The 13,503-nt window shown below is 35.2% G+C and overlaps 1 protein-coding gene across 3 annotated transcripts in view; it reads left to right on the forward strand.

The window, feature by feature from the left end:
• The window catches only part of AEBP2 (AE binding protein 2), a 30,758-nt gene extending 17,542 nt beyond the window's left edge, over positions 1–13,216 (forward strand). The window contains exons 5-9 of one of the 3 annotated variants that reach the window (XM_018080726.2): positions 2,433–2,500; positions 6,023–6,136; positions 7,740–7,766; positions 10,003–10,093; positions 13,114–13,216. In XM_018080726.2, coding sequence (XP_017936215.1) covers positions 2,433–2,500; positions 6,023–6,136; positions 7,740–7,766; positions 10,003–10,072 — 279 coding nt within the window. In that variant the 3' untranslated portion in view covers positions 10,073–10,093; positions 13,114–13,216. Of the gene's footprint in view, positions 1–2,432; positions 2,501–6,022; positions 6,137–6,393; positions 6,461–7,739; positions 9,824–10,002; positions 10,094–13,113 lie in introns of those variants that run through there. The other 2 variants (XM_018080727.1, XM_018080728.2) reach the window with 2 other exon arrangements.
• The last annotated feature ends 287 nt before the right edge of the window (positions 13,217–13,503 follow it).

Below are 13,503 nucleotides of genomic sequence, written 5' to 3' on the forward strand. Positions count from 1 at the left end.
GGGTCAGAATTTCAAAAAGCTGTGTAACCTCAGGTGTTGTTAACCAAACTGAGAGATGTGGGCACGTAAAAGGTGGAGACTCAGCTGAAGAAAAGAAGAGATGGGACGAAATGAGAAGGGATAGTTTTTGAATTGGCAGACTAATGCAAGATGAACTGCAGTCCAAGGAAGGAATGCTGACTGACATGTCCTCAGCTCCAGTTTGATCTTAACATGATTCAAAGTCTGGAACTCTGTCTCTTTCCATAAATAAAAGATGATTTTGTATGCACGAAACTTATTTCATACTGTTCTACGGGACTGAGGATTGTTATAAATATCTGTGGCCTGTATTAGAAATTTTTTCCAAATGATTATTCCTGAACTTTATGTGCAGCTGAGCAGCAGCTGCAAGTGGAGATTTGCAGGTGGTTTAGCTGTTACTGTATTTAAATCTCATTCTAGTGTTCTGGGCAAACGTGGATCTTAAAATGCTGTGAGAAAGGCAGATTCTCTTCCAATTCACAGCAGGCTTTAATCTGAAAGGTTATCCAGACAGACTGCTCAGTTGTGAAAGCTCAGCTCTGCCTTTTGGAATAATTCATAAGGAGGTGGAATTAGAGGGAGGAACATGCTCTAAAATTGCCTCAGATGAACTTGAAGGAAGTGCTGAAAATCCTTTTAGCTTATCCGTGCGTGCGTCACTCGAGATGGTGGGAGGTTGATTGGATCTGAAATGGCTCAGACCTCAGCTGGGGAGAGGTTGTACCAGTGGGGGAACTGCTCCAAGCTCCCAACCCTCTTTTGCTGCTGCAGTTGATGAGACACAGCCTAAAACTGGCTTTAAAAAGAAAAGGCAGGCTCGAAGCAGTCCTGGGGATGTGCACTGTTACAGTGAGCTGATGATAGCTCGGATGCAAACACATTTTGCATCACTTAAAGGCATTAGGGTGTGAAATTTGAGTGGTGCCTGGCTAAATAGCATAATAAGTTTGTGTGGCCCACCTTAAGATGAAGAAGAAATGTAGAACTATCTTAGAATCATAGAGTCATGGACATTAATTTGAAAGGTGAAAAATATGAAGATAAAATTGCCTTGTTGTCTGAAAAGGGACGTGAATGATGGGGGGTTTTTTATGTCATAAAAATAATGCCAATATACGTAAAAATAATGCCAAAACAATGCAGTATTTACAGGACAGATATAATATAAAGAATTTCTAAGCAACTGCCGTAGATACCCTTCATGTCCTATGAAAAGACACATCCTTTTATTGATATATACTTATTTTAACCCATCCTTTTCTTTGTAGATATACAAAGCTTTAGAATGCGGTCATTAATAAAACCTTTTTCAAGAAATGTGTTTACCATCCAGAGTTCTCCTTTGACTTGATTATGATTTTTTTTTCCTGCTTGTTTTTTTTTAATTGGAGTCAAATTTTTGTGCTTTAATTCTTTGAATTTTTAGATAGAAAAAGTCAAGCATTTCTATTTAACCTAAAGACCAGATATTACACTGACTAAAAAATGCAACTTATATGTTACCCTGTTGTGCCTCCCCCACCTTTGACACGTCTTGAATTAATTCTGTAAAATATTTGAATACTAAACTGTTCTCTGGTTTTAGCTTTTTTACCTATTTCAGTCCAGTGAACTGATGTATTGAAACATGTGTTTTGAAATGTTAAGACTTTGTAACACAGTGAATGAATAGAGTGAGACGCACAGCAATTTATAGGGTGAAATTGTTTTCTTTTTCCAGAAGAGGTCAGCAGAACTCCATTTCTAATTTGAGACAACTCTGATGCACATTTCCTTTAAATTTCCATTTTGTTTCTGGGACAGTGCATGCAGTGTAGAGAATGTAGGGAGAACGTTTTCGAATAAAGCTGCAGTGAGCATACACTGCCTGGCTGAATTGGGGTTTGAAGTGAAAAATTTAAATAGACTTAAGTTCTTTGCAGAACAATTTCAAGTCTTCAGAGCATATTTATTACAGGCAAACGATTTTACTCCCATTTCTGCTGGAACTTTTGCAGACTTGACCATAAATCTCTGATTACAAGCGTCAAAATAGCAAATAATGTTTTTAATTTCGTTCTTGCAAACATTTTTGCAATTTTGCATTTGTTTGCACCATAGCTGTGTTTCTGTTTTATGCTGGCTGAAGGTGGGAGTCTAACCTCGGGCTCCTACACTTAAAAACTTAATTCTCTGGAGAGTACCTTATGTACTGGGCTACTGTGAACTGCTATGAGAAATCCTGAGAAAGGAGTTCTTGCTTCTTGTCTGTGACCTAGTGATATGTACACTTTATATAGAATTAATACAACTTGGAGCAAGTAAAACAATCTCCCTTTTATGAATGTGCAGCTGAACATGAAGAACAACAGTTTTTGAGCAAAAAATAGGGAATTTGGTTTTAATTATGATTTTTGTAATTACTATAGGTAATAGCTAAAAGAAAAGAAGACTCTGGAAAAATAAAACTCTTGCTTCATTGGACACCTGAGGACATGTGAGTATATTGCTAGTGATATGCTACAGGATTTAAATGGGGAAGGATTTACAGCAGGATAAATGAACTGCCTGTCACTATATTATTTTGTGCTGTTGAGTATTTAAATTCAAGTTAATATTTTTAAAATGCTTTTCAAAAAGTAATTTAGAAAATTTAAAATTAATAAGCAATGTTTAATTGATTTTTTTTTAACTGATTAACTAAATTTTCAAGTCTTTGGGCTCTAATATGATTTCAGGTAAATTTGAGTCTATATTTTTAATGCATTTTGTCACTATGCACTATGCAGCCATATACATAAGAAAACTTAGCACTGAGGCAACTTTGTTTTACCCACTGATTTTTCATGATCCTAAAAATACTTTCAGGTACTGAAAAATGTGCAATTGTCATTATAACAATAGAATTCCATGACTCTTTACCTGGGTACCACAATTCAGCAGTATAATACCCACAGCTGGCCCCTTAAGGTGTCCATGTCATATTGCTGCTTCTTTGGATTCTCCCACTGAAGCTTGGAATGCTTTTCCAGCATGTTTGACTGCTTTTTTTTTTTCCTCTTTCTTTTCAAAGTTTTGCTTTGTTCCAAATGAGTAGCAGGACAAAGGTACTGCTCCTGGGTAGTCTTGGGATGTATGAAGTAGTACATATCCTCTAGAAATAATTTATCTACCTTGAAATTGCTGAGTTCTCATCTTTCTTTTAACACTTACAGAACAAAGAGACCTTTTTGATTTGGTGATGCTTCCAGGTGATTGAGTGGGATAGTGATAAAGCTGTGGCATAACAGAAATTTACCTTTGCTTTGGTGGTTTAAATCACTCACCTTTGTAGTGTCCCAAATCAGTCACGTGCAGTGGTGAGAAAATGGCAGCATGAGTCTGTTATAACTTGTATTTGTAGAGGACTGGAGTTGCTGATAAATTATCAGCAGCAATGGTTGACATCTTGGTGGAATTTTGAAGTGTCTGCATCTTTGCTGCTCCCTGCAGCACTTGTAGACTGCAAGTTTCAGTTCAGCTTGGGAGACAATAACTAAAATATTCTAGTAAAAAACCAGATTTTTGTTTACCTTTAGGGCAGCTGGCAGCACTATGTGTAACAGCATTCTGAAGTTATTATTTTTGAAATGTTACAGATAAGGACAGTTAATTGCATTTTAAGATAAAAATCATTAAAAAGTGTAGTAACACTGGGAACATGAAAAATAAATAAAAATAGCAGGTTTTACATTTTTATACAGTCAAATGGATTTTTTGCTCACGCAGATGAATTCAGTATTAAGAATCTCTGCATTGGAGAAGACAAGTTGTTCAGAAATGTTAAACCATCCCTGATAGAATGGAGATTTGGCTGGTCAGGTCAAAGGAATAATGTTTCATATTGCTGTTTCTTGCATCTTGGTTGGGTTAGGGAGAGGGTATATTTCATCCCTAAATGATGTAGTGTTGGATTACTGAGCGTACAGTAGATTGAATTTTATCTTGATTATTACAGTTAAGAACAGCAAATACCAAGGTGTCTGGGCACATGCCATCAGTCTGTTTTTATACAATCCGTGCACTCACACTGTAGAGGGGATGACTTTCCATCAGCCTGAATTTCAGATGGATCTGGTAGTAATGATTTAACTTCTTCTGAGCAACTGTTAAAGTGCTTAAGGTTACGTGTACATTAAGTATTTTTTCAGGAAAAATAAAAGCTAGTCTTTAACCTGTTTCCTATATAGGAGGGAAAAACTTTTAATTTTTTCTATTTTTTTTAGAACAGGAATTTAGTCTTGGTGCCAGTACTTCTTAGCTTACTGAGTTGCTGTCTTTATGTATATTTCAAATAGTCTTTGCATGTGAGAAGTTTTTTTTATTTGCTATTTGTGTAATTTTGCATCTTCAGCATCTAGTTTCTACTAAAAAAGTCTCCCAAATGTTGTTTGTCCAAAAACTGATTTTGGCATTATTTGAAAAAGTCTTATGATGGTTTTCCACCTTTTATGATCCATAATCCTTAGTGGATATATGGATTGCCTCCTGGGTTGTTCCTTCCCCACTTTTTTTCTTTCTGTTTTTTTCTTCTACCTTTATCTGAAAAGTTTTGTTGGAGAAACTCCATTTCCTGCTGGGATAGAAATTCTTGGTTTCGTTTCATGTTTTGAACAGCTTGACCAGAAAATTGAATTTGAGTTACAGCTCACTTTCATGGCTGCAAAATGAAGATTCAGGAAAATAAATTGCAAAATCTGTAGAACTGCATTTATCTTTGGTCCGAGAAAGGGCTGTTACATTTAGCTGGTTTCAAGTGTTGGGTTTCTCAATTTGAAATTTATTCCAAAGAGTTAGATCTTAATTACAAATGTAAACTTTTCCCCCAACCTAAAATTAATCTTTGGCTTCCAGGACACGTAAAAAATAATAAACCCAAACAAACAAACACAAAAAACCAAAACACCAAAGAAAACAAAACCCCGGAAACCCCAAATGACTTTGTGGGCTAAAAAGAATCACAGGGGGTTGTTGGGGTTTGGGTGGGGATTTTTTTGTTTGTGGGTTTTTTGTGCTTTTTTGGGAGTTACCTTTTTTTCTTTTCTTTTCTTTTTGTCTGGTTTCCCCCCCCCCCTCCCCCAGTAGTGGAGACAAAAGGGATGCCTTGTTTGTTCTGCAGAGCCCTGACAAGAAAGCAGGTTTTCAGTAAGACAGTGATGAGCTCTGCAAGCCCAGTGCTTCTCTTAATAACATGTACCTGAAAACCTCAGCAGGGCCCTAAGAGTCCAATGTACATCTGATAAAAGAAGCAGCAATGCAATAAGCCACTCTGAGTTAGGCATGTTTGGGCTCAAGTAATTAAAGTGCAAAACGGAGATAATTGTGTGTGTTATCTCCAGCCCTCTTCACAAGTTTCAGTGCAAGTGGCACTGAAGCAACAGTTCATTTTAATGTGTAGAGACCAAGTTTTATTTCATCTCACAATGAGAGCTGTTACACAGCCAAAAGATTTTGTGGTGATTACCTGGATTTCCTCAGAAGATAGTAAAATGACTAACTTCAACAAAGTTGGAGGATTTTGAGGTTGAAACCTTTGAACTTGGAGCAAGTAAATTAGTGTAAGGCAAAGCTTAGTGTCTGCTTTATATTCTGTCCTTTACTTACTTTTTTTAACAGTATCAAAGAATTTTATGCCCAGTAAAATAAAGTATTTTCAAAGATGCAGTTGTTTTTCCTGCTACCCATTTTCACATTAAGTTGTTAAAATGGAATAGGTAGTGGAATTATCATTGTGTGTATGTTTAGTGTTCTTCTGGAATAATCTAAATTCTGTTTCACACTGAGAACTTAAAAAACTTTGAAGTGTAACATGTAAAGATTGACTGTGTTTCCTCATTCCAGTGAAGATGGTTTTTAAGCAGGGAAATGTGGAGATTACTTAAAAAAAAAACTTCATATGTACTAGTTTACCACATAATTTTATGGTAAGAAAAACAGTTGATCTTTTTTGAATATTTTTATTTTATTTATTTATTCATAGTCTGCCTGATGTGTGGGTAAATGAAAGTGAACGACATCAGTTAAAAACTAAAGTAGTTCATTTATCAAAACTCCCAAAAGATACTGCCTTGCTTCTGGACCCAAACATATACAGGTAACATCTTAATTTTGAAACTTTCTTTACTTGAATGTAATCTTAAGCCTCACTTAACTTTTTGACGTTGGAAAATCAGGATTCCTAATGTACTATACACCAGACCAGGGAGCCTTGATACTGTAAACGTCCAGGAGTTAAGTTCTGAGGTCTTAAGTTATTTCAGAATTACTTCTTGAACTGAACTCTAGTTACTGAGAAACGGGGAATGTGTGTATTTACCAAGTGTATTTTACTTTTTTGTGCTTGGTGTACAGAAATTCTAGTAAAGGAGGTACATACAGTGGAATCCTGAAAGATCCCTTCTGTTAAGATCACATACTGGTTTGTATACCAATTTTTTTAAAGTCCAAATTTATCTTTCCATATTTTATATCCAACTGTAATACATGCAGTATTACCTTGAAATCTGTACTTGTATTCAAGTACTGTTATTTTTTAATACAAGATTCTTTATATGGGGACAGAAGGGGACAGTACATGTTACTTGCCTTTAAGCTACTTTCACATTTGTGGTTTTGGGCCTTCAGATTGGCTTCTAATCCATCTGGTTTCTAATAATTTCCTGATTTTTCCCTCCCCCTCTTTATTAGTGCACTCACATAATTGTCAGTACCCACAGTTCTGTGTGTGTGTACAGTTTTTAAAGGTAATCTGAAATGCTTATTTCATTCTTAAATTTTGAATGTCCAAAGATATATATTTAAGGGCTTATGTTAAAAGTTCATGAAAATGGGTCATGAAAAATAAAAAGCTTTTTCTGCCATAACAGAAGTTCAGTGTTCTGATGTTTCTTCCTTAACATCCAGTGACTGAGTGTCTAAAGCAGCAAATAGAACACTAATCTGAGGTCTTGCAATAAGCCTTTCAGTTCACCTTTAATATTCAGTGTATTTCACTAATCAAATTAATGAAATCTTGGTTTACAATATGAAAATAAATCATACTATATCTGCTATTTTTGTAAATGTAAGTATTTAAAATACTTACCTTAGTACATGAATTATTGATGTAGATCATAAAAATGTTATGAGGAAATTGGACTGTCTGTTTTAAAACTGCTTAACACAGTGACTGTCTTATAATCTAATTGAGATGTTAATTTTATATTGTTTACCTTTGCAGAACTTAATAGATTAGTTTGCCTTGAGAAGAAAAAAAATAATCTTTTAAACTAAAAATGTAATCTCTGGGATTAAGTCCTTGAAGAAAAATGACTAAACCTTTCCACCTCTCCCACATAAAATTAAGATCTCCACACAAAGTGTTGTGCTCGATTTTTAACAGTATGGATCAATGTGTTAGTGAAATGAGATTTTGGGACCAACTGAGGGAGATGAAAGACATAAAATTGGAAGACCAAAACTTTGCAAGGGAAAAAGTGACAGAGAGTCATATCATGCTAAAATGATGACTTTAATAGAAAGTTTGAAATAAATACCTGAAATTGTACACTGCTATGGGATCATCAGAAATGGCTTTCAGTATTAATCAAATTAAATGAAAGTAGATTTTATATAGTCATGATTTCATAGTATATTCTAGCTGGCTGAAATTCACATATCAGGGTTTTAATGTAAATCTATACCATCTTCTTTTACAGAACAATGCCCCAGAAGAGATTGAAGAGGTAAAAACCAAGCAAGTGGGGACACCTGCAGTCTTAGTCACTGACAATGGATTTAGAGATAAAGTTGCACATTAGTCAAATCCCATCCTTTTTTTTTTTTTTTAGATAAATATTTATGCTTAGTGTAAACATTCTGTGAATGAAGTTGATGCTTCCGTGGAATATATATTAATATATTACTGTATATCCACATTTTCATGGAATGGTACAGTGGGAGACTGAGCAAACACTCTTCTGGCAACTTAGTGGAACAACTAAAAGGCTTTGCATGCTTGCTTCTTTAAGCTGCTTTTTTCTTTAGTGGATACAGTAGTCTATATTGATGAAAAGAAAAAGTAACCATCACCATTTACTCACAATTCCCAGGAGAACTGTTAACAAGCTACTGGGCTTCTTGTCCATGTTAACTGAATATAACACGTGCCAGACAATAGAACAGCTACCAAGGGATTATCCTCTTGCCCTCTGAGTATGGTGGATAGTAATCATTTGTCATTTGTAACCTTGTGTCCTTTTGCAGATCCCTAAAATATGTTGGATTATGATGTTTAAACAAATGTTGATGGAATGCTTGTCTTTTCCAGTCAACTCTGAATACATATAGTACGGTTTAAAGATGTTAAGAGTGTTGCAGTATGTCTGACCCCCTTTTCAGGAGTAGTGTAGTATGTTAATAAGATCTGCTTTTATGTGATCCGTATCAATGGACGGGTTTTGAGAAACCTCTACGTAAGCAAATAGTGTTACTGGTGATTTATTTTGCTTTTTTGACCCTTTAGGATCCCCATTCACTTGTAAAGTATACTTTATTTGGCCTAATGTTTTCTAGATGTAAAGAAAATGGTATTTTTTAAAAAAAAAAAATTAATCTAGAAATTCAATCCTTTATGCACCAAAGTTGGCTTTGAAAAGGAAAGTAAAATCATTTTCTTGCTTAATAAGCAAGAAGCCGTGGATTTTTTTTAACTGACAAATAGAGATGCGTCTAACCTGTTAGTCTTTGTATGGAGACAAAAATGTTGCATATAGATAATAGGACATTGCTTGTAAATATTTCAGCAGATTTGTAATATATTTTTATATTATGAAATGTACTGTAGATGTTTTTCTAGAGGCATGAAAGTTAAAATGTATATATTACGGTAGAAATAATATTGAAGGATATTGTAATTCACTAGTGCTGCCAGAAGAATTGTTTAAAAAAAGCACCTTCCTTAACAGTAAAATAAACCTTCTTTTACATACCTAAGGGACTATATACTACTGTTAATATCTGTTGTAAGAACAAAAATACATTGAACATCCTTCCCAGAAATCTTAGAGGGATGAATAGTACCCATAATTAATTCATGGCGCTCCTTTCTAATAGTGAACACAAAATTAGTTTTTTCCTCGCTGTTGGAAGGAACTAATATGTAAAATTTGTATGGATATATGCAGTCAAACTGCAGAGTTAGTCCTCCTTGTTGGGGAGGAATTTACTACAGTGAAACTATTAACCAGCAGTTTTTACACTAAATTTTTATTAAATAGATTAAAACTTAAAGTAACCCTTTGGTTGCAGAAGTGAGCATATCCTAATGTAATACAAATGCATTCTGCATTGGTACTGACACGAGTCTTGCTTAGCTCCAGTGGGTTAAAAATGTTACTTATATACACAAAAAAATAATCTTATCAAACGATATGAAGTGCAGATTAAAAGCACCACTAATATAAGATGTTCTGGAATGGTTGTTTAACAAGGGTATTATTCATAAAATCTGTAGTGATGTGACTTTATTTTTGAAAAAAATGCAGTGTTTTGGTTTTTTATTTTTTTGCTTGAGCACTTCACCTACTGCTTTTTCTGTACCTATAAAGTAATCCGTAATCTTTGTTTCTTTTTTTTGAATTTGTTATAAAATTGCCAAATAGAAGTGTTTCAGATATAGTTTGTATTTGTATTTTTTTAATTTTATTGCTTCATGAGTTTCTTGTAAGTCATTTATAATTGACAGATGATTGTAGACCTTGCCTGAGTATTTTTTCTAATAAAACAAAACAAACAAACCTCATTAGCTTCAAAATTGTAAGATTTCAATGAAGTTTAAATATAAAAACTTCCTCTGTAAAGTTGTAACACATGTACCTTTAAGAAATGGGGAATTCGTGCATTCAAGTCATGTGTTGTTCATGTAAACTTTGACTTTTCTTGGGTTTGAGAAAACTGTTATCTGGTGTTCTCATGGTACAGTTTCTGGTTTGGAAGGAAAAATCAATTTAAATTCAAAACATCTGTGAAGAAATGGATACACTGGAATTAAACTTTCCACAACAGTGAAAAGGTGAGTGGACTTAAGAGTGTTTTTCACCTGTCAGTTGTCTGTGTTCTACAAATTATGGAATTACTTGGTGGTGTTTTGTTTCAAATGACAGTCATGTCTCTGGAAAGCTCTGCTGCAGTTTTTGTGTGTGTCCCTGGAGGATTTCACTGTTGCTGGAATACCCAGTACATGGAACTAGCACAGAGTGCTGGGGGGCATTGATCACTTTGTTCTGAAAATGATCTTATCATTGTTACTCTTGGCAAGTGTTAATGATATAATTGGCCTCTCCCCTTTTAAGTAATTCCATCTGCTTTGTTTTGGGATGTAACATACAGGGGTTTCTTCCTGTCTTTCTCAAGAACATTTTTTTTTTCCGATAGATTTTCCAAATATCTGCAGATTGCACTCTCTCCCAGCTGGAGTGTTTAGTTGCTTTGTAGAGAAATGTCAGCTCTCTGAAAGTCTTGCTTTTCAGGAGTTGCAGTGCACACAGATACAGGCTTCTAAAATAATCAGTGCTTTTGGAATGTGTTGGCTTGAATTTTACAGTTTTCTAAAGCTGAATATTAGGATTTTTGAGTGAGGAGTGCTGTTTTGGGATCAAAGACCATCTCTGCCTTTTGCTAAAGTGGTTGGAAATTCTTGTCTGGGAAAACTTCCTAACATTTGGGCACAGCACACAGCTGATTGTTTGATAGTGGATCTTACTCTGTTTACTAAAACACTTTAGTAGAGCAGAAACAGATCCGTTCTTTTCTAATACTTACATTGCATATAATTTTCTCAAGTTGCTGTGGATTTTTTTCAGAATTTGGACAAATGGTCACACTATATTTTTCTTGACTTCTGTAGTCCATTAAGTAATTATATCAGTGGTTTCCAATTTAAATTACATGTTAATTCTGGACTAGCTTCATTTGGGAACACGTGTTACTTGTGTTCAAATCTACTTTGTTTTTAATAATAGAAATTCAAGTGGTGGACTTCTGTTCCTCTCAGCTTTTCAGTGCAGCATATGAATTGATATGACCAGAAAACTGGTCTTATGGTAGTACTTCAGTCTGATATTGATGATTTATTCTCACTTAATGCTTTCCTGCCTTGACATTTTAAACTTGTGAATGAACCTATCATAAGTACTTCTGTTGTCACACTAATGTATGATGACTAAAACAGAAGAAGAAAATCATATAACAGGAAAGTTTAAAGAAGCAGCCAAATCTGTGGCTTCTTTCAGTCATTTTCTGTAAGCTGTTAGATAGACACTGTGAATGGCTCCCATATGCACATGGCTATGAATGAAAAATGACAGTTTGATCCCTAAAACAAGATATTCTTAACAAAACATTTCAACAGCAGAGATGGTCTTAACATCACATGAATTTTCTCAGTCAGGTAAAGGTACCCTTAAGATCTGTTATCCTACTGTTTGCCTACTCCAAGCTGAGAATACTCTGGTAAATTCCCTTGCTTCAACTTTCAGTAAAAATTTCTGCATTATGTGGTAGTGGGGGGGGAACCCCACCACCACTACTGTTTTGAACAATACATTAAAAAAAAATACTGTAAAATGTCAAGAATATCCATTTGTTCCTGCATTTTTAACAAGGATTTTTTTTTTTAAATTATGTGTTCTTGTAATTATATAATGTAAATTGAAACTAAATGAATTCTGATAATATTACAGCTGTAATCTCCTAGTGGTTATAATCAGGTATAAATACTAGAGATTAATCTCTAGAAGTGTATTTATGAGAAGAATTATTATGATGTTAAGGGACTTCACTATTGTAGTCTCTCTTGTAATTTCTTTTTTTTTCCTAAGTAAGGATGATCCTAAATCTGACCAAAAATAAAACCTCAGTTCTGGAAGATTTAAGATTCTTCAGCCATCTGATCTGTCACATTTCCCTGAATATAGCTGACAAACTAGAAAAACCAAGCAGATTTATATCTTCTGCCAAATCTCAGGTTATCTCCCAGAGGGGAGAAAAACCATGCTAATGTTTTGTATTTAAAGCAGAACACTGGTTCTGGGAGACAAGAGCTGTGAATTTACTTTTTCCAGATAAGAAGCTGGTGATGAGCTTAGACCAGTATTGCAAACTGTATTTTTGACTTTTAACTGGCAGTGTATTCTGAGTATTTATTTTCCTACTGTGTTACAGCAGCTCTCTTTACAGTGAAAAATTCTCCCAGGCTGTGTCCACGTGTCTTAATTTTTATACTACAGGATGCAGCACTGTGTGCAGTAATTAGAGTTGCCTCTTAAGGGTTTGTAATCCTTCAAATTCAGCCAACTTGCCTGTGAACTCTGCAGTACTTTCCATGCTAGTCCATTTTCACTCTGTCGTACCATGCAGTGATACAAGTGTCAGTGTGGACCAAAGTAAACTTACAGGTGTACCCACATTTCTTGCATGCCCTAATTCCTGAAAACTTGTATTGCAACCTCAAAGTAGTTCTATTTGTAATTTATTAAATTATTTAAGACTATTTACCAGGTCTGGTATCTAGCAGCTTACTGTCCTTTTCAGGGATGAGAGTGTCTGTGCACTTCAATCTCTAATTCTTTCCTAGAGAAGAGTTAAAATCAAGATGTCTTTGATGTCACAATGAAGTCACAATGTCCTTATAGTGAAGTAAGGAAATGTAGTTCTACGTGTGAAGAGAATAAAATTATGTTGATTTTATACCAAAAGTGGGCTTCTGGTTGACAGCCAGCTATGGATATATTCAACTCTTCCAGTTGTTCTTGAAGATTAATATGCTGTGATTGATGCTACAGTGTTTGTTTTTACTACTTCTAAAAATGGCCCTTTGAACTCTTTAAAATCCTCCACGGTAGTTAAGTGACAGATACTCTTAAGTAATATGATAAATCTGTTTAATTCATCCCAAATGAGAGATAATTGCTGATAGCATCCTGTGGGGTTGGCTTGCATACAGGAGATTTGAGTACTGTCTACTGGATGCTGTTCAAAACTATTGTCTAATTTTAATATCTTTTTTTCTTGGTATTTTGCCTGTGTTTGCAGTCTCAGTGGAGGGAGGATGTGATATCCCCTCCTGTATTTACTGTGAAGAACTGCTTCTGATTTGAGACAGTAGTAGCCTTCTGACCAACAAAGGGAAGACTTTGAGAAAAAGGCAGTTAAATAGGACAGAGAAAGGAGGGGAAATTGTAACAAAGGTAAAAGAATATAAAAAATAAGAATGAAGCTGCTCACCACCCACTGACCGATGCTCAACCCGTCCTTGAGCAATGGGGCTGCCACCCCCTTCCCAGGTTCCCCCAGTTTTGGTGGTCAGCATGACTTTCTGGGATGTGGGACATCCTTTTGGTCACTTGGGGTCAGCTGTCCTGGCTGTGTCCCCTCCCAACATCTCGTGCACCCCCAGCCCACTCACTGGCTTGGCAGCATGAG

This window comes from Manacus vitellinus, unplaced genomic scaffold (assembly GCF_001715985.3).
Source record: "Manacus vitellinus isolate BGI_N305 unplaced genomic scaffold, ASM171598v3 scaffold_5_pilon, whole genome shotgun sequence".
Classification (NCBI taxonomy): domain Eukaryota; kingdom Metazoa; phylum Chordata; class Aves; order Passeriformes; family Pipridae; genus Manacus; species Manacus vitellinus.